This window comes from Nicotiana tabacum, chromosome 8 (genome assembly GCF_000715075.1).
Source record: "Nicotiana tabacum cultivar K326 chromosome 8, ASM71507v2, whole genome shotgun sequence".
Classification (NCBI taxonomy): Eukaryota; Viridiplantae; Streptophyta; class Magnoliopsida; order Solanales; family Solanaceae; genus Nicotiana; species Nicotiana tabacum.
The window spans coordinates 25366681-25388070 of record NC_134087.1 but is presented as its reverse complement, the minus strand read 5'-3'; the positions used below and the strand labels follow the sequence as shown (position 1 = coordinate 25388070).

General features: G+C 35.6%; 1 protein-coding gene, 1 non-coding gene and 1 pseudogene across 4 annotated transcripts; 1 reads left to right on the top strand and 2 right to left on the bottom strand.

The window, feature by feature from the left end:
* Positions 1 to 568: 568 nt before the first annotated feature.
* LOC107759884 (guanine nucleotide-binding protein-like NSN1) lies at positions 569 to 6174 on the bottom strand (annotated as a pseudogene).
* A 60-nt stretch (positions 6175 to 6234) lies between these two features.
* Positions 6235 to 6320, bottom strand: TRNAM-CAU (transfer RNA methionine (anticodon CAU)). Its single transcript is given in 2 exon segments — positions 6235 to 6270; positions 6283 to 6320. It is a non-coding gene; the product is annotated as a tRNA-Met (tRNA).
* A 7468-nt stretch (positions 6321 to 13788) lies between these two features.
* Positions 13789 to 20294, top strand: LOC107759885 (uncharacterized). 3 transcript variants are annotated; one of them, XM_016577893.2, is made up of 9 exons: positions 13789 to 13884; positions 15002 to 15171; positions 15408 to 15713; positions 15841 to 16057; positions 16671 to 16817; positions 16902 to 17026; positions 18169 to 18373; positions 18749 to 19002; positions 19957 to 20294. In XM_016577893.2, the coding sequence occupies exons 2-9, from the start codon at positions 15068 to 15070 to the stop codon at positions 20126 to 20128; spliced, it is 1530 nt and encodes a 509-aa protein (XP_016433379.2). In that variant the 5' UTR covers positions 13789 to 13884; positions 15002 to 15067; the 3' UTR covers positions 20129 to 20294. The 3 variants fall into 3 exon arrangements, with proteins under 3 accessions (XP_016433379.2, XP_016433378.2, XP_075075205.1); XM_016577892.2 differs by having other exon boundaries at positions 13871 to 14051; XM_075219104.1 differs by lacking the exon at positions 13789 to 13884 and adding an exon at positions 13888 to 14139.
* The last annotated feature ends 1096 nt before the right edge of the window (positions 20295 to 21390 follow it).

The window sequence follows — 21390 nt, the reverse complement described above, 5'->3', positions numbered from 1 at the left end:
GGACACATGGAAAGACATCACCTAGTGTGTTTTGTCTTCGCTGGGATTTGAACCAAAGACTTCAAGGTCTCACTCACTTCATTGACCACTAAGTCACACCCTTAGGTGCTAGCTGACACAGCTTACAAATATTTTCTTTTTTACACTGTCATCATATAGAAGCTAAATTCTTAATTAAAAGGCTTGTTTTTTAGATATTTACGAAGACTTAATACAACAATTACGCACAAATATTTTTTCTTTTACATTGTCTAGAAGCTAAATTCTTAATTAAAAGACTTGTTTTTTTAGATATTTACGAAGACTTAATACTACAATCACGCACGGATTGTGCTAATTTACTGTATTCTTGGATTCCTGATTTTGCGTATTTTCAGTCCATATCAAACGAACGTACTATTCGGCAATGATCTTTTCAAGCAAAGATGCATCTAAATTAAGTACGTTTTCTCATCTAAGCTAACTGTTCCCTTCTGCAACTATGTAATGATTAGAGTTTCATGACTCCTTTTTCCTTTTTTGGTTTGCCAAGTGATAAAATTTGTTTAGCAGAGAAACAAAATACATATCTACAGAACAAGTTTACCTAAATTAAAATTGCCTTAATTTATGTAGTTAACAGGAAAATTTTAATCTCAAATAAAAAATTTACAAGGCAAATAACTTTCCACCATGAGATCTTATAAAAAACAACAATTTTCTTTTTTCCAAAAACGTAGAGGTCGAGCCAGCTTAGGCGCACCTCGAGTTCTATAACGCACCAATATCTTCCACCAGTACAAGTACCGAGGAATTCTGTCCACCGCCAAAAACGATATTTCATTGCGGCAGCTCTTCATTCATTATCCAACTCACTCCCAATCCAGATGGTATCTCAAATCTGTTTTTCTTACTTTCACCAGTTATCACATCATCTTTAGCATTATCCATGATTGATTCCTTACTGAAATAATCTACTTTAAAGTCATAATCATCATCCATCATATCACTGGTAGTAGAGGCTTTATCTTTCCTCATCCTTTTCTTCTCAGCTTTTCTAAGTTTGTTATTTAACATGCCTTCCTCAGCATATAACTTCTCATTTTGTCTGCTACTAGCACTCTTGCCACTTGTCTGGCCTACATCATCTTCTCCTGCGTCCATCGCCTCATCTCTGTCTTCATTAACAAGGTTGTCCGTTGCATTAGCACTCCGAGTCACTGGCTGCTCCAAATTGTCCTGCAGTTTAAAAATGCATTGTTAATAGATGTCACGACTTGTTCAGACATGGGTGAGGCAGAGGATAATTTGAACAAACTTGGATTCAAGAGAAGCCCCTCTCTTGTTTTCTTTTTTACTTATAGGTGCTCTTATATTGAAAGACTTAAAAAAAAGGTTTTTGAACAGACCTAAATTCTTGAATAACAGAAACCTGAAGATAATTAAACAATGACAAGAAGTTCTATAACTTAATTATGCAGCTTCTGATCTAAATTCATAACAAGTGATGTATTCCATTCGATCAAATCCCATTTGTTAGTTCAGGAATCAACAATATTACAGTGCTATTAGTGCATAATGAGCACTGTAGGCAACATTTCAATTTGCAGAGCAAGTGAACATCAGTTACAGAATCAACAGGATGTTAAGAAGAATGCATAAAAGGACTGATTAAAAAAGAAAACAATCTTGAAGCAAATCACACACCTCTAGCACGGTCTCGTCAAAGTTGAACAGGGTGATTAGATGGAACTTCAACTGGGTGATAATCATTGACTGATTTCAGGCTTCCAATAATCGAGGATTCACTTCCATAAGCTTCTTCCACATTGAACTCTTTTCCAAGTTCTGAAACTATCTTTACCTCTGAATGCTCCCCCTCATTCCTAGACGGGGGCATGGTAGTATGGTATTTTCCCTGAAATTTGTCAAGGAGACATCAAACTACTAGCATATGCATAAATATGCATTTATTTCAAATTCAAATCTTTCCTGGAGGAAAACTAGCAGTTATCACACATACCCTCATTCCAGTCATGCAGCACAATCCTTGCTGCAGAATCGATGTCAACAATTCCACCCTTTTTCAGCTTACCCCTAACAGTAGCGACTTTCTGAAGAAAGTCATCGACTGAATCAAAGCTAGGAACCTTGTATATAGTTACCAACATCCTGGCCGGACATAGTTTAAGAATCTCCTTTACTGCACAAACCACAGTACTAGCAAAGTCAGCCACATTGATATACTAATTGAAATAGAACATAAAAGTTATTTCAAGATGCTAAAACCAAATCCAGTTACCAGGACCAACTGGGGCATCTAACTTCTCTATCCTCTTGCAATTTCGAAGAGCAATAGCTGCATCATTCTGTGATGATGACCTAAGCATCACAATCCCAGGGCAGTCCAACAACTTAACATTCTTGTCTAACTGGACCTCTTGCATGGATCTAGTTAATCCAGGTGTAGCACCAACATTGACTACGTGAGATCTCTTCAAGCTATTAATCAGACTACTTTTACCAACATTTGGCAGACCAATGATACCAACAGTGATTGATTTTTTAATCTGCAGAAAGACTTACCATTAGCATAGAACCAGCATAACTAAAGCAAAAAATGCAATTAAAATTACATTAGCATTGACTAAAGACAGGTTGGTAGTTCATGTCCCATACACCAAAGTCCAATGCAGTACGCTAAATTTCCTTATTTTCATTTATTACTCCCTTCCTTTTTCCCCAAACACCCAGAAAGCCAAGAAATTCATCGAGAAAAGGATGCCATAGGCATTATGGAAAAAATTACTCAAAGTGCACTAAAAAGAGTTAAGACAGTCATTTGGTGGCGGCACCAAACCATTATAGGTGCTGCACACCATGACGGATTTTCGAGGTTGAAACGCTATGATAAGTGCAAGTTAGATACTGACCTAAAAGCAAGTTACTGTTCATGATTGGACAGATTGAGCCAGTGAGAGACAAGAGTGTCGAAAGATATCCAGGTGAAGGGGAGGATGGAGAGACAGTTAAAGAGTTGAAGCTTCTTCAAGCTTTGAATTTTATCCAGGGTTATCTACTAGAATCAGAGAGCATCTATCTGATGTCCCCATGGAACTTTGTGGTCCCAAGAGGCAAGCAGAGTTGTACAATCAATCTCAATCAATCAACTATGCTTCTACTCCAAACTAGTTAGAGCCGGCTATATGAATCCTTTATTTCAATTCTGCTCTATTCGGTCCCAATTAATTCCAATGCTGCAACAATTGTCTTTTCAGGCAAATTAGGTTCTCTACATCTCATATTTATCCCTACATAGACGTACAAGTCATTGCAAACCCCAGACCTATTGCAACTGTAACAAAACCAGCAATTTAAATTCCACAACTGTGAGCTTGGCATTGCCAGATGTCTCTCTACATAAAGGACGAGGGTTGCTGTAGGTTGAACAATGACTCAACTTGATTACATTGAAAACCAGGTGAGAACAAACGTAGCTTAGTTTGCACATGCAACCAAATAAGAAGCATGAGTAGACACAGTACACAAAATATAGAAGTTAAAGTTAAGGCGTATTCCAGAGCTGAGCAGCAAGATAAATAGGTGAGAACCCAACAAAGAAAATGATGCTGAAAATACCTCATGGCTCCGTGAGTAATTCTTTAGCAACTTTATGAGAGGCTCAGCTCCAAGACAATCACTTGTCTGCAAAAGATTGGTAGGTTTTCCAGCCCTTGAGGAAGACTTCCAGCACAAATTTGACTTCTGCTCTTGGGTGCTACACTTGAAGCAACAGTTGGTAGTTCCTCTCGCAGATACTTTAGCCACTTTTCTGCGGCTTCCCGAGGGACAAGATCTGATTACAAAGTCAAAAAGTAAATAATGTCATCCCTATGAAATGTAAGGAGTAACTTTTCAAACCATCATATTAGATAGTGCATAAACTAATTGAAGCTTGCTATCAAAATATTGCATAATCAAAGCCCCCCCTGGAGAAGGTCTGCTGACATATATTAAAAAGAAGAAACAGAGGTGTAAATATATAGTACATTTTTTTTAGCAAGGTATATATATACAAATTTATCCAAACATATACTTGTATCACGGAAAAAATCATTCCACTTCTTTTTTGCTTCTATAAGTCACTGGTCACTCATTCACTGGTCAAACAAGAACCACAGAGCTGACCACCTTTTACTTAGAATAGCACAGACACATGGGTATTAGAAAATGATAGTAGCTTTCATCTAATTCTCCATAAAATGAAAGTTAAAGCGGATACATGATAATGCTACTATAAATTAAACGAGAAAAGGGATACCAATTTTATTGAGGAGTAGCACGAGATGTTTCTCAGGTCCCGATCTCATCACCATTTTTTCCATGTCAAGACAGCGAGTACCAAGAGGATCTCGGGCATCAAGCACTTCCAAAATTACATCAGAAGCTTCAACCACTTTGACTAACTCCTTGTAGAAAGCTCTTTCCGAGTTATCTGCATCAGACAAGCAAGTGTAATATACCAAAGAGAAGAAAAGCAAACCCACTAAACTTCCTCCCACAACCGACCCATGACAATGCGAAGCATAGAAGGCTTTGACATACCACGGATTTTAACAAAAGTAGTTGAATCGCCCTTTCCTCGTTCCTCCATTGTCGAAGCCATGTTGGGAGGTTTATTCATATCATCATCCTCGATCAGTCCTAGCTTTCTCTTCTTAGCCTGGAAGCCAATGCATGGTAGTTAAATAACTGCCACAAATACCATGAAGAAAAAGAACTGCGGGACGATAAAGCTCTGACAGCAAGAAAAGCTATCCGCTAGGGAAGACAAGTTCTTCCCACCATAAAATGAACATGGCCATGCAGTCTCTTACCCACTTCAAGGATATTGTGTTAATTGAGTAAAGCATTTTTAAATCAATTTATTCTTGCAGAGAACCTGTGAAAATCAGTGAATTCTACAATTATTTGTATGATTTACACAAACGCAGTTCAACATTTCAAGTGGAGCATGATTACATGACAAGCAGTCAAGCATTAGTCAATCAAACTCTGAAAACATAGCAAAAATATCTCTATTTTAGAATACCCAAGTCAAGGCACCCTTTCACAGCCTTTCAATAGTAAGACAATGTTCCAATTACAGAATATCTGATTGATCAGGTGAAGCAAAGCATCAAAACCATCTTACAACGATAACAACAACTATGCTTCCATATTAGTTGGAGTCAGCTATTTGAGTCCCCAATATAGATTCCGCACAGGCCATTCGACATTTCAAGTTGAGCATGATTAGTGCGACAAGTTTTAATCAATCAAACTTTGAAAATATAGCAAAAATATCTTTTTTTATGATACCAAGTAAATGCAAGCTCACAAAGGCCATTCAACATTTCAAGTTAAGCAAGATTAAAGTGACAAGCCTCAATCAATAAAATTTTGAAAATTTAGCAAAAAAGATCTCTTTTTTATGATACCCAAGCCAGTGCAACCCTTGCGCGGTCTCTCAATTGTAAGATAACATTCCAATAACAGATAATCTGGTAAAGCAACGCATCAAAACTATCTTACAACAATAACAACAGCTACGCCTCAACTCCAAACTAGTTAAAGTCAGCTATATGAATCCTCAATATATATTATACTTTATTTGGAATTAAAACACATCAATAGAAAAAAATTATTACCCTTTCTTTTCGGGAAGCTTTCTTCTGCTCCAATTCTTCAAGAGCACGAGCACGACGAGCCTCAAGAGCCTTAAGCTCTTGTTCCTTAAATGGCCAATCATTGGGGATTCCTGGGTCCTTTTCTGCCTTAGTCTTTTTATTAAGGCCCAACTTTTTCGCCTCTTTGGATTTCTTCTTGTGATGCTCTTTTACTTTCCTTATAATCTTGTACTTCTTCTTCAGTGATACCCTGTTGCTCTTACTCTCTACAACACCCAAAAAAAAAAAAAAATCAACACCAAAAATCAAAAGAAACTTTTGAATATTGATAGAATTAGAGTAGTAATTGTGCTTACTCTTGCTTTTCTTCACCATTTTTGTTTGCTGGAAAAGAACTGTACGGTTTCAGAGAGGAAGTGGGAAATTGATTTAGGGTTTATGAGTTAAGCGTAGGGTTTTGGGAGGGGGAACTATCCAAAAAGGTCGGGTTTCGTATACGCGGGTCAAATAGGCAATGGTCTTCGGGTTTATTCGAAGCGGGGAAGGGTCCTTAAATGGGAGAAACTGCAAAACAGCAAAAGATTAATGGGGTGAGAGAGGCTCGAACTCTCGACCTCAGGATCACTCGATATGCTATGAGACCTACGCGCTAGCCAACTGCGCCACCACCCCAGATGTCTGTTTCCTCATTTGTCTTTGCAATTAAATGTAGTCCTGTTGACTGCTAACATCTAACTCCAATTTTTCTTTAGGAAATTTTACCTCCTACGACAAACTATTACACCCTATTTATTATAAACCAAAGTAAGCTCAAAATATTATTAGTTATAGCTACCCTTTCTATTTTATAGCAAAATGGGTACTTATTTTATATCATACGCGTGAAATATGCTTGTTATGTTCTTTCATCAAGATTCTCAATACTCTCTATTCTCCCTCAAATCTCTCTCTCTTATCCATCAATGCAACCGTCGTAGCAGCCATCTTTTATGGTGGTGGTGGACTTTCTGAAGGAAAGAGAATAGATCTGAAGCGAAGAGAGAGTAGGCGAACGGATCTAGCCATGACTACAGATTAAGCCTTTGGAATCTGAAATAGAGACTCCGGAGAAGATTTGAGGGCCGGATTTTTTATTCGTCTCCATTTTAGCTTTAACACGATGTATATAGTATTCTGCTTGGACGGATTTCTTATCTTCTTTGCTATTGAGCCACATACAATGATACAAATACATCGTATTCTGTACAAATACGCTCAAAGATATTATATTTTTATATAAATACATTAATTTTTTTGCCTATATTTTATGTATTCCTAAGGTCTATATTTTTTAATACAGCCGAATATTACTATTTTTTATGATCTTTTATTGTTTGAATACAATCGAATTGAATATGGTGAATTGAATACAATGTATAATAGTGCCTAATGCATATCGGTGAATTGAGTACAATGTATACAGTCGTATTGAATAGAACGATATACACCTTATTTCAAGATTTTTTATTGTTTTGAATACAACTAAATTCAATATAGTGAAATTAAATACACTTCAATATTGTGCTTTCCGTTATTAAACACCCGTAATCACTATCTTTTAGGCGTATTACCTCATTATGTTTATAAATACATTCGCGTGAATAGATGGAATACATAATTAAACAACTGGAAATTAGGAGTGATACACGTTAATTGATCCCTTTCCGTTATTAAACAGCTGAACTCCCTACTTATTAGGCGAATTTCGCAATTGTATTCATGAATACAGTAGCGCGAATACAACGAATACAGTCTGGTTGCAACAAAATCTTAGCTATAGGAATCAAAGGTATATATGGTAGCTATAGGAAGTTAATAGCCACTAAACTATAATGCTTTTTGAAAATTCCTTTATTTTTTTTATTTATGAAGATCGAAATTCGAATTATATGTATGCACGTCGTTACAATATAACCATTGAAGTACAATTTACTCGTCGATGAACATTCAAAATTATAATCATCCGGTGAAAATAGACTTCTCATGCCATATTTTTATTTACTTGTAACATTTGCGTTAATTTTATTTTTTGTGTTTAAAACGGTTAGATTTGCTCATGCACTATGCAAAATGATCTTCAGTGAGACATCTCTATAACAACATCCCTATATAACAACTCTTCTCTATAAAAGTGAAGTTTTTTCGGAACCAATTTTCATGTTACGCTATAATATATGTTCTCTATAATAACATTTCGCTATAACATCCAAAAATATTGCGAACAAATGAGACTATTATAGAGAGGTTTGACCGTATATATGCCTTGATAATTTCTAGAGTTAATTATGCTCTTATTATTACAAAAACGAGCTATATTTTCGTCCTTATTGATTAATAAAATTAATTAATAAAACACGATTTGTTGCTCCGGAGTCCGGACTATGCGAAACGATATAGATAAAATGCGATGGCTTTCCTATTAAATAGAGAAAAAAATAATTTTACTTCTCCCAAGTATAACAAAAAAAATACAAATAATAAGAGCTAATTGTTATAAAATAAAGACTATAAAGTAAAGACAAGTATAGAGAGAAACTGATATATTATTCAACTTCAAACTGATGTACATAATGAACTGAAATCTCTTCTATTTATAGAAGAAAGGAAGTTGCTGTGTAAGCTGTTACGCAAGCTGCTGTGTAAGCTGATACGCAAGCTGCTACTACAAGCTGTTGTATAAGCTGCTATTACAAGTTGTTGTGTAAGCTGCTACGCAAGTTGCTGTGTAAGCTGCTGTGTAAGCTGCTACTATACCAGATATGGATAATCTTCTACTAAGAGCAATGTTTATCCATAACGGAATACTGAATGGATAAACTTATTATACCCGGTATGGATAATCTTCTACCTAGGGTAATGTTTATCCATAACCGGGTACCGAAGTGATAAACTTCTTCAGGAAGCTTATTTTCAATAGAGTACTAAATAGATAAACATATTTACGGTAGAGTCCTATATGGATAAGCTTCTTCAGGAAGATTATTTACAACGGAGTACTAAATGAACATTCATAATATAATATATTTATAACACTTCCCCTTGGATGTTCATTAAAATATAATGTGTCTCATTAAAACCTTACTAGGAAAAACCACGTGGGAAAAATCCTAGTGAAGGAAAAAGAGTACACATATTTAGTAATACGCATTGCTAGGTGCCTCATTAAAAACCTTATAAGGAAAACCCCATGGGAAAAAACCTTAATAAGGGAAAAAGAGCGCATCGCATATTTTACTCCCCCTAATGAAAATCTTGTTTCAAATATTTGAGTCTCTGCATTCCAATCTTATATACCGTCTTCTCAAAAGTTGAAGTTGGCAAAGATTTAATGAATAAATCTGTTGGATTATCACTTGAACGGATTTGTTGCACATCAATGTCACCACTTTTCTGAAGATCGTGTGTGTAGAATAATTCTGGTGAAATGTTCTTCGTTCTATCTCCTTTTATAAATCCTCCCTTTAATAGTGCTATGCATGAAACATTGTCTTCGTATAATATTATGGGTCTTTTATCACATTCCAACCCACATGTTTCTCGAATGAATCACTGATCTCAATCATATGCACTCTCTGCTTACCGGTTTGAAATTGAGCTTTGTGAGTATCGGATAAATAACCTGCATCTTTATTACCAATACGATCTACACCACTTTTGTTAGCATTAGCAAGATAAATAAGTGCACCATCTACACCGAGAGAAAGTATTTCAGGACCAAGGAGCTCCTCATCCTCTTATAGAAGTTGGAACGGATCCTTATTCAATTCAAGTGATTGAATATCCATTGGCGTACTTAATGGGTACACTTTGTCCATGTAAAAGCATTTTTAAGACCCTCTTGGAGCTCTTATGGAGTTCCAATTTATGTCACCAACATAAACAACAAGTGTAACAAATTCTGATGACATTTTCTTTATAAAAATACATGGACAAATAACATAATTTATGTAACTTTCTTTCAGCAAATATTTACTGAGGCGGTTATACCACACACGCACAAATTGCTTTAAACCGTACAAAGATCTTTATAATTTGATCGAGTACATTTCTCAAGACTTTGAATTATATGCTTCAGGCATTTGCCGTCCTTCAAGGATCTTCATATAGATTTAGTCAAATAAGTCATATAGGTGAAGACTTGTATCTAAATGGTATGACATCTTCAAGTGTCGGACTGCTAGTCTGATCCTCATAATCTTTTACAATATTGTGCACTATATTGTATTAAATATATCGTCGACGATCATTTTTTGTCAGTTCCGAAGCGACATAACTTGTGGAGATCTCATCACTTTCTTTATTTTCAGGTACCTGAACTCTTTCGGGAGTTTCATGAAATGTTATGTCGTGGGCTCTTCTAGAGCTTATTTCCTCATCATTATGATCATTTTGATCATTAGCTCCTACTTTTTTTCAAGGATTGTTACCTTTGGAACCGATTGGTCTACCACGCTTCATGCGTACAGTAAACTCTATCCTTCAGGGATTTTAATTTTAATAGGAGCATTTGCAGATGAAATATGATATTTAATTTTGGATCAGCAAATGCTTCTGGCATTCAACTTGAATTATCTTCTAAGTGAGGATCATGATAATTCGATTCATATAGCATATTTTTCAACTGTTTATTGCATCCCCCAAATGTTAGAAAAACTAACATATATCCCCAATCATCTTTGGGAAACATATCTTTGTGTATTATGGTAGAGAAATTAATCATATACCACGCAACAAAAGATAGTAAAAATATTTGGTTTCTGATCTTAAACCAATTGTGAAGGGAGGACTTATCATATATTGTTGATCTGATGCATACAAGTGTTGCTATATGCAATTCAGAAAATCTTAGACCAACACATGAAGCTTTGTTCTCATAAGCAATGGTTTATCCATTAATAAGAGGTATTCAATGCTAAACCAGCTTGGATATAAACCAGCATCATCAAGATGAACTGTCTTGATTTCATAATATGAAAATTATGCTCTTAATCGAGAAAAGCAATTCCAAATGCCAAACTGCAGGTTGACAATAATTACACATGTAACCATCTCATATATGCACCTATAAATGGTTCACATGATAGGTTAACGGGCCCATATTCACCTTTTATATATTTCAGAATAAGGGTCTTAGTCCCAACTTTAGCTGGTATAATCAATTCATTATGAGAACAAGCAACACATGAGAATTTCTGAAGAATCTTCTATTTCTTTAGTATATGCTTATCTGAATTCTCAAATAGCTCATTTAAAAATGGTAAATGAAAACTTCAAGTTTATCATGTCATGTGTTATCTCTTAGTAAACTTCTGGTTTACTATGGCATAAACTTTTGCTTTAGTAAACTTCTGGTTTACTGTGATACATAATATAGTACAAATTAAAGAATAAGACAAGTAACTTCTCACATACATATTATTTTACCCCCTATGATTGTGGAAACATGAAGATTATCAATCTTCCAATCATTTGTAGTCTCAATATGATAGCCATTTGTATTAGTAAACTTCAGGTTTACTACAACATATGTTTTGACCATAATCATATAATATGAAATGACATATTTGTATATAAGCTCTTCGAGAGCCTTCATTAATTATCCACAGTCTAATATTTATCGGGCACTACTGGTGTCATGTATCCTTTAGGCAAACAGTTAGCTCTTCAGGAGTTGTTGATACATTTTGTACTATCAAATATTTCTCATACACTTCTTGTATCATGAGAGAAAATCACAATCAAATAAACAATGTAAAATAATTGTTTAAGCATAAGAAAACTCTTCTTCATAATATTTTCCTACTTCAGGAGGCAATTTCAATTGTGTTACTTCTTCAGGAGCAAATTTAAAATATGAAATATTGAGTATATATTCTCTTAATTATATTACCTCTTCTGAAGGTGAATTGTAATATATTCACATCAAGAGCGTGTTCATATTTACCCGAATATTAATATTGTCACATTCACTTCAGGGAATGGATTAATATTATCCAAAGTTCTCATCCTTCAGGAAATCGAACATAATTATCTGAATGCGCATTAATCACATCAAATTGTGATGCCTCAACCTCTTTTAAAATATTTACTACTTCAGGAGCAAATCGAGACGTGCATTTAATATAGAGAATATTTATGTAGCTTATCTTCAATTGTAACCATAGAAAGCCTAAATTATTACTTCTGGGTGATCATAGACATATACCACTTCTGGTGGTTAACAAAATATAATTACAATGAGATATATGAAATATAACTACTTCTGATGGTTTATATTTCTTGCAAACTCTGCTAGAGTTTAAGTTGATCTAATAATATTATCCATATTCTTCAAAATGACATAAATAAGATATATTATAGTAAACATCATTATCAAATCATAATTTTTTTTCTTTATGTACAATAATTACATAATCATAGTATCTATTACAAACAACAAAAATTAAAATATTTACATTTCTACAGATTCACCACCGATTACATGACTTGTTTCTCCTTCTGGGAGTGCAAGGTAATCAGTTATATCCAAATGCATGAAGTCTAAATTATCTTCAGAAATAAAATTTGCTTCAACATTTTTCTCTGTCTTCTTTAGGGAGGCTTGATAAAGCTCAACCAGGTGCTTTGGCATACGACAGGTACGTGACCAGTGCCCTTTTTCTCCACATCTATAGCATGCATTTTCTGCATTTGGTGCTTGCACCGCTTCATGCTTTTGTTCCTTCCTTTTCCACTGCTGGTGGCGAGGAGGGTTCTTTGGTGCATTATTATTACCATGATTAGAGTTTCTTCCCTGACCACGACTGGGGCCACGACCTTTTCCACGTTTAGCCTGGTGGAAGTTCGTCTCATTCACTCCAGGGAATGGACAAGAACCAGTAGATCGACTTTCATGATTTTTCATTAATAGCCCATTATGTTGCTCAGCTATAAGAAGATGTGAGATAAGTTCAGAATACCTTTTGAATCCCATCTCTCGATATTGCTGCTGCAGGAGCATATTCGAGGCATGAAAAGTGGTGAAAGTTTTCTCCAACATATCATGATCAATAATATTATCACCACATAATTTCAATTGAGAAATAATTCTGAACATAGCAGAATTATACTCATCAGTAGATTTAAAATCTTGTAGCCTTAGATGAATCCAATCATATCGTGCCTGTGGAAGAACGACCATCTTCAGGTGGTCATATCTATCTTTCAAATTATTCCACAGTATGACTGGATCTTTAACCGTAAGATATTCCATTTTCAGGACCTCATCAAGGTGATGGCGTAGGAATATCATTGCTTTGGCACGGTCTTTGTTTGATGCCTGATTTTTGTCTTTGATGGTGTCTGCCAGACCCATCGCATCAAGATGAATTTCAGCATCAAGCACCCAAGACATGTAGCTTTTGCCCGATATATCCAGGGCTACAAATTCAAGTTTAGAAAGATTTGACATTATTTAGGAAAAGAAAGTTCTTACCTCAAATACTTTCAAAATATTTGCTCGAGATGGCAGAGTCTCGTGCTGATAACGTGTTATAAAATAAAGACTATAAAGTAAAGACAAGTATAGAGAGAAACTGATATATTATTCAACTTCAAACTGATGTACATAATGAACTGAAATCTCTTCTATTTATAGAAGAAAGGAAGTTGCCGTGTAAGCTGCTACGCAAGCTGCTACTACAAGCTGCTACGCAAGTTGTTGTGTAAGCTGCTACTATACGAGATATGAATAATCTTCTACTGAGAGCAATGTTTATCCATAACGGAGTACTGAATGGATAAACTTATTATACCCGGTATGGATAATCTTCTACCTAGGATAATGTTTATCCATAACCGGGTACCGAAGTGATAAACTTCTTCAGGAAGCTTATTTACAATAGAGTACTAAATAGATAAATATATTTACGGTGGAGTCCCATATGAATAAGCTTCTTCAGGAAGATTATTTACAACGAAATATTAAATGAACATCCATAATATAATATATTTATAACACTAATGAACTAATGAGGTGTGTAATACTTTTAATTTCGAAAAGTACTTTGGGCGAAGAACAAAAAAAACAAAAAAAAAAAAGAAAAAAAAGAAAAAAAAGAGAGGGGAAAATAGCTCACCCTCGAGTGGTTGTTCGTTGCCTAGGGAGTGGGCCTTTGGTGCTTCGTCGGGTCATTCTGTTGGTTATCCCCAGCTCAAGGTACGCACATTTCTCATCCACAAATCCTCATCCTTATTCTGCTTTTCGCTATCATTTTCTCCTTTGACTTCTCCATTAATGCTACTTTTCATTGTACTGGAGCTATGTAATTACGATCTATGTCGTTGTTTCCAATTCCAAGTTCATTTACAGCTTTACACTTCTAGGTAATGCATTTTTCATTGTTCACTCTCAATTTCAAGTTTTCAATTGCTTAAAATGTCTAAGCACCAATCAATTCAAGCAAGTGTACAGGTAAGTTGATGAATACGAGGCGGTAAATGAACCGTAGCTTATTGATGTGCTTCACGACTGTAACCGCATTCTGCAACATTGTGCATTTGAACTCTCTATAGTGCAATAGAGGAGGAGCCTAACACCTTTAAATCCGTGGGAAAATAGTTTGGACTTGAGTATAAATATATTTAAAAAATCTGTAAAATTATTTGTTATAATTCAAGCAGAATGCAGTAAGTGAACTCTGTGAATTACCAGTGTTAGCGGTCCTCGATAAGTGCACCTGTGTATCTTATGTCATACTTTTGTGTCATGCTGATAAGAGCAGACTGTAATTTGCTTGAAGGGTTCAAGTGTCAGTTCTAGCTTTCCGTAGTCTGGTTACAATGTGCATGTATTGTAAGGTGCATTTTAGGTCATTTCTGATGCAGGATGTTGAGTTTAGTGAGTTACCTAGCTAGCTGGCTTCCTCATTTCTTTTTTCTGATAAGAACATGTAAGATTGACATTTGTGACAATTATCGATCCCCGTACCTCTACTAGCTGCCTCTTTCTTCAAAGAGAGGGAATGGGAGTAGGGGTACAGGAGTGACTCTGGTGCCTTTCTGAGCACAAAAATGGTAAAACAGTTTGTTAGTATCCCATGAGCCCTGTATTAATACAATTACAAACAAAGGCAAATATGTACTTATCAGAAAACAGAAGGCAAATATGTTTTCTTATGGAATATATGTGTATAAATGTATGGCTTCTGTAGATCACTTAGGATGCATATTTGTGGTTTTATTCTTGCATTGTAGGAGAGCATAATTTTCTTACATTCTCAACCGATGAAATTTATTTTTGCTTTATGTATCTGTTGCTTGGGAAACCGAGACAGATTGGGCCTTTCGTAGGATGCGAACCAGCAACAGGATCTTCTGACTGGGAAGACTGCAAAATATAGATGGCAGAACTCGTGGCCTTTCCATCAAGTTCTAGGCTGCTGGTCAAAGGAAATTTCTCAGAGCAGCTCTCTGTGTCTAAAAGCTTAGCTATGTTGATACACAGGTCTTATTTCCTCTTTCAATAACTCCAGTTTTATTTGACCATTATTATAAGCTTGAAGCTTGTTTATCCTCTTAGTATTTTGGTTGTTAGACTTGATGGGAATGCTCAAAGATACGTGCCCTTTACGCTGTTTAATTGTTCTTGATTTAATATGCTCTCCTCTTTTATTGTTCAACAGCCAGCTTTTTGAATTTTTTTTTATGTGGTAGTCTGATACTTGCAATTTTTTGGTTCAGGGGATTTTGCTTTGGAAATTGTGGAGTATCTCGCTTGCCTTCATCAAATATATCAAAGCTCATTACTCCTAGCTTAACAAAACTGGAGAGCAGACCAAACATGCATAGTTGGAAGAGGGGTTTTAGCGTCGCTTCTCTTGTTAATGCTGATGCAGCAATAACTTCTGAATTGGTTCCTGCCATTGATCAAATGCTTCTGATGACTAGTATTTTTCTTACATATCTAGCTGGTGTAATACCTTCAAATACTAGAGAACAGATCCAAAGCAAAAATGTGGACAGTGATGGGACTTCCTCTTATGGTAGGTAAGAACGGTATTAGATGAAACATTTTACTGATGCAAGTAGTATTAGTAGCTCACTTTCTTTGACTTGGTTTAATTTACGTATCATTCTTTATTGCTGATATTTCTTCTTTTATTTGCTGTGCCAGGAGAAAGGACAATGACATTAACACAAAATTTGCCTGGGATGTAGTGAAAGGAAAACTCCTGAGTTCTCTGTCTTCTGCAAAAGAAGAATTGGACTTTGGTGCTGCAGCTGTTGAATTCGAACAAAACCGTAGAAGACAGCCTTCAAATTTATATGCTCTTGCCGAGGGTCCAAGGTTGAGGTTACTTTGGGCATCTTTTCAGTTACTCAAGAAAGAGGCAGGCACTGTCTCTATTATTGCCCTGTGAATTTGAATAGAACGTTGGTGATTTTTTAGAATGGAAGATTTCTCTTTGATCACACATTAGGTAATTAAGGCTGTTTAAATGTAATTACTAATGAAACTTATAGAAGATAAAGGAAAATGTTAAATACCATTTCATTGATGCATTTGGTGCACTACCATTTCATTGATGCATGCCTTTGCATCCCTCAAGGTTGTGTTCAGGATTTGACCTTTTCTAAGAATACTTCTAAGTCATTTTTTCCGTGGTCAATATTACTTTTTTGTGATACTGGAGGTACTTAAGCTTCCAACAATGGAACTAAGTGTTCCAACTCACTTCAAAACCTTCCCGGAATCAAACCAACTATCCCCGCAAGTCACATAACAACAAATACACACAAGAGGAGTATCAAATGGGGAACGGGGATCAAATACACACAACGACCGGCCGGGTCGTTACACAAGGGGAGTGTACTTTTTAATTTTGTAGTAGTGTTTTAGCAGGGAGTACTCATGATTATTCACTTTGACTATTTTCCATTTCTTTTTGTCTACACAAGCAGGTGGTTTCGTTGTCATCACTTATGATTTTGCAACTTTTACAGGTTGATTGTATTTCCGCGAATGCTGCTACCTTAAGCAAGGGAAATTTCTTGGCCATTTATAATGATGTCATTAAGAACTCATGTCAGCCTTTATGTGTAACTTGGCTGGAAGAGGAACTGCTTCTAAAAAGTAACAAAACCAACAAGGTATGACCTGAAAAATATATCCTTTTCTTGTTAAGTACATTCTTGTGACTTACTTAGGTATCTCTTCTTCCAATATATTGTCAGGAATGTCTCTCCATTGTGATTGATAAGTTAGATGGACATGGTAATGTCCTGATGAATATAAAAAAGTCAGGGAAGGAGGATCTGTATGCAGAACTGATTTGTTTTCTTAGATTTGGTTTTATCAGGTAATATCACTTCTTCCAGTCATGTGAATTTAGAATGACTATGATTTTAGGATGTGTTCTTTTGTTTCTTTACCTTCTTTTTAATTAAATGAAGTAGTATTTTAACCCTGACATCAACAATAATTTCTGCATTGTTCATGTATCTTGTACTTAGTAGAACTGGGTGTTATTATCACTCTGTATTCTTTTATTAACCATTGTCCTTGAGAGGGTTGAGAATGCTTTGATTTCTTTGGTTCACTAACTGCTACCTGGTCCTAAACACTATTCCATGTCTTAATTTAAGCTGTGTACCTTACGGTCTTAGATATGGTAAAAATAGCTACTCTTCATTTGCAGTTTGAATCTCTCTTGTCACTGAAGAGCTACCGTTAGCCTTAAAGCTTCTTACATCTCTGGTTTGTTGGAGGAGTCATTGACCCATTTGCATCTTTTATCTTTTTGTGAGAATTCCTTAGATAATTCTCTATTTTAGATGAGCCCTTAGATCTTTGGTTCAAGGGCTAAGGCTGTACAACTGAAATACGTGTAGTCGCACATCATGAGTACGAGTTTGAATCTTGGCGGCTGAACCAAGTTTGGTATTTACGTGGAGTAGGTAGAGAGGCGGGCCTAATATGCACCGAGTTTCGAAGTTGGAAACAACAGATTTTTCAGTTACCAAAAAATAAAAATAACACATAAAATTAAGTGGCTAATTTCCTATTCTAAATTTGTGATTTTCAATTCCTTATCATTAACATACATGTTGCTAACATTCTTGTAACAATTAAGATATTACTTTGTCAACTATATTTTTGTTTTGTTCTATCTTCCGGCGCTTACCGCCTTTGTGTCTGTATTGGAAAGGGGAGTGCCTATGTTGCACTATACCTAGCTTCAGGACTGACGCGCGCTAAAGCGCGCCTCAACAATGCTGATTTTACCATGTGCAGACTTTGAAGTGCTTTTCACATGGAGATCTATGGCGGTAAACTGTAGCTCCACATAAATAGAACTGGAACTTCTAATGTGTTACTATGTTACATTTTCCTCTTAATTGGTTTATTTAGATGTTCCTTCTGAGTTTCGAACCAGTCCTGATTAAGAAAGAAAATTGTCCAAAAAGATGCCTTAATGTGCTGTAATGCTGAATATGACAGGAAGGATGACCTTTATGATAACAGCTTGTTTATGGAGCATGGGGTCTCTATACTGGAGGATCTGGTGATTATGTTAGCAGATGGGATTGCAAGTATGTATTTGGGCCTTATTTCTGTTGATAGTAGCATGTCAAATGAAATGAACAACCTTGGTTTGAGTTTATGTACAATGTCAACCAGAGCACTTCAGAAGTTACGCAACGAGGTATTAACTTTTGCTTATGGCACCATATATTTGGTTATTGCATTCATGTATAAGTCAATGCTTCATGCTATGAGACCGAATGCTCTCTGCATTATATAGAACTTGTCTTCAGTCTTCACACAGTCACATTTGCTCTTTTTGAGAATAATTACAATTGTGCGCTTCACTTCAAAGAAGCATGTGCTTCACTTCTTGCTTTTTGCTTCAAGTTGCATGGACCTTATCAGTTCTTTGTGCTTTTCGCTTTACTGCTTTGTGAGAAAAACAAATGGCTTGGAGTATACTACCATAAGCCACCAGCAGTGAATGAAGGAACATACTCTTTGTACTATAAAGATGCTGAGATTAATGTCACATTTTAAAACATTTTAACAGGTTGCTCTCAATCAGTGGTTGCATCAGAACATGGAAGTAGTTGTCTCCATGTATGAAGATCGGTTTGACTTGTGCACATTTCAATACCAACTTGTTGAGGAATCTAGCAAGGACAAGGATCAAACTATTAATTGGTGGAAGAAGCTTAATGTAATAAGTTCTAGACCAGTGTCACGTCAATTGAATGTTCTTGTGATCGACCATATATCTGTGCCTGTTAAGCGGACCAAGGAACTAAGGGCTTTGACTGGGTGGTAAGTAGAGGCCTTCACAGCTCATACCTCCTCCATATCACATTGACTGTTTTTCTTCTTTTATGTCCACTGTGAAGCCCTCTGGGTCTTCGTCGGCTATTTGCAAGATTCTTAGTGATAATGTTTTATGGTATTCTAGTTCATTACTCATGCTATTTGAGACTGGATGTTAGAACAGGACATTTACTTTTAACATTTAAAAGAATAAAAGTTCAACTGTTAGAAGAATTAAGCTTTTGTTTTCCAGTTCTTGACTCGCTAAACAAAGTATCAAACTCAGACTGAAAATTAACTCGATTGAGATTATTTCAATTGTAGGAATAGGAAATGCGTAACTTCTTTACTTGAGAGTTACATTTTGTAATTCTGGACATTCAGGTGAAGATGTATAGTTCTAAACCAAGGATTTGATGGTACCTTAAAAGCTCGGGCATTTTTGACAAATTAAGAAATTATTTACAAAAATGCGGGGGTTAGTGTACAAAAGAAGAAATGGAATCCAGAATAGTGTTGATGATTGAGGAATTTATAAAAATTCGTGGTTGGCAACTGTATTAGTTAGTGGTTTTTGATTATGAAATACAGTTCAAATTTATATAAAAAAGTTAGTCCTAAGACTGTTAAATGTTGAATCATGAGATGGTTGATTTCAAATATTGAGGTTGTCAAGCTGTCTTTAATTGGTATTGAGGTTTCATGTGCTGTCGATGTGGCATATGAAACTATTGAATGATTAATTGCGGTTTGTGGTCAAAATTCTTATTCCTGGAATACTTGGGAAAACTGCTCTTATTTTTTTTTATTTTAAATCAGATGCTAGTTACTATTAGTCTCGTCATCTTGTTATATTTCTGAATGTGTTCCAATTCTCTATAGGTCCCAATTTCTTTGCCTGTGGAGGCATTGTCCAAAAGAAAATTAACTTACCAACCTGTGTTTTCTTATCCTTTACAGGAGATACTACTACAGTCTTTTCCTTGAATTGGCTGATATTGCAATGCCATTGATGAGAACTGTTATCGCTAAGGTGAGTGATGCAATCTCATTCTTTCTGGTTTGTTTGATAGGGAGATCATTGGGGCTTATTTACACTGGGATAAGACAATCCCTGCGGTGGAAGAACTAGGCACTGGCCAGTCTCCTTTTTGTGTTTGCTACAAAATTTTCCCGATGCATTATCTTAAACATGTATTGACAAAGAATACAGTATTACTGAGATCTGTAGCTGGGATTCTTCAGTTTTTTTCTCAATAGTTGAAGGGAAGTCCTACAAGGTACTGTTCTATCTCTCATCTGCAGATTTACTTTCAAATTCATTCAAGATTAATCCCAACTTATTTAGCTGTCTGAAAACCATTATATATAAGAAACGCAAATTAAAAAGAAAGCTAATCAATGCTTTTAGAATTCCAGAACCTCAGTGCTCAATGAAAGCACTATTAACTTTATCTGTTTTACATGTTCTTTTCTCAACGAGTGAGTCAAGCTACTGGGAAAAAGTTTTTCCATTTGATCACACACTTTAAATACTACTAGTTCGGAAGCTTCTGCTATATATAATTATAGTCTCATCATTTTGATTTCAGTAGCATCTCTGGTTGCTACTTATCCACTTTGTCTCAAACTGTGCTAAAGTTTTTCGTAGATCACGAGTATGAGCATTACTGGAAGTGTTCTGTTATCTACAATATTTGTCAAGCTCGAAGTTGCACTCTGTATTTGAACTCTTGGCTAGGACCAGAACCGAAGCTAGAGAATCTTCAGCTCATAAATCACAAAATTGTTAGCACGTTTGCAACTTTGCACAAATCACTAAAGTATTATGGAAACCAATGGATGCAAACATTGGAGACAAGGACAAGACCAGGGTAGGTAATAAGAGTGGGTAGAAAAGCAAAAGTAATCTCAGAGGATAACCTTTCTGTTGTGTCCTACCACCTTTACACGATAAGTCTCTAAGAAAATTCTTGTTATACACTAATTAATTCACACTATTTCATAGTGTTTCACTTTGCATAAAGTAACCTTTTCCCACTTTGAACTTTCACTTTCCCTAGGAGACCTAATTATCAGGGTTATACAGTTTGCTTTCAACAAATATGTATATGAACCCATAAATTCAGAAGTATAGCGAGTTTAGTGCTAAGAATTTTAAAGATTGAGCCGATCAAATACAAATCATGGATTCACCTCAACTATTTCTTGAGTGGTACTAAATCTTAAAATAAATAGATTTTGAAATTTGTAAATGTGTTCACTATTGGAAACAACCTCTCTATCTCCACGAGATAGGGGCAAGGTCTGCGTACACACTGCCCTCCCACTATGTGGGATCACATTGGGTTTGTTGTTGTTGTAAATGTGCTCACTTTACGAAGAATCTAGTTT

Excerpts from the sequence above, each read along its gene's own strand:
- LOC107759885 (XM_016577893.2), top strand. The coding sequence starts at position 15,068 with ATGGCAGAACTCGTGGCCTTTCCATCAAGTTCTAGGCTGCTGGTCAAA. Across the intron at positions 15,714-15,840 it reads GGGACTTCCTCTTATGGTAG|GAGAAAGGACAATGACATTA; the intron begins GTAAGAACGGTA and ends TTGCTGTGCCAG. Across the intron at positions 16,058-16,670 it reads TTCAGTTACTCAAGAAAGAG|GTTGATTGTATTTCCGCGAA; the intron begins GCAGGCACTGTC and ends CAACTTTTACAG.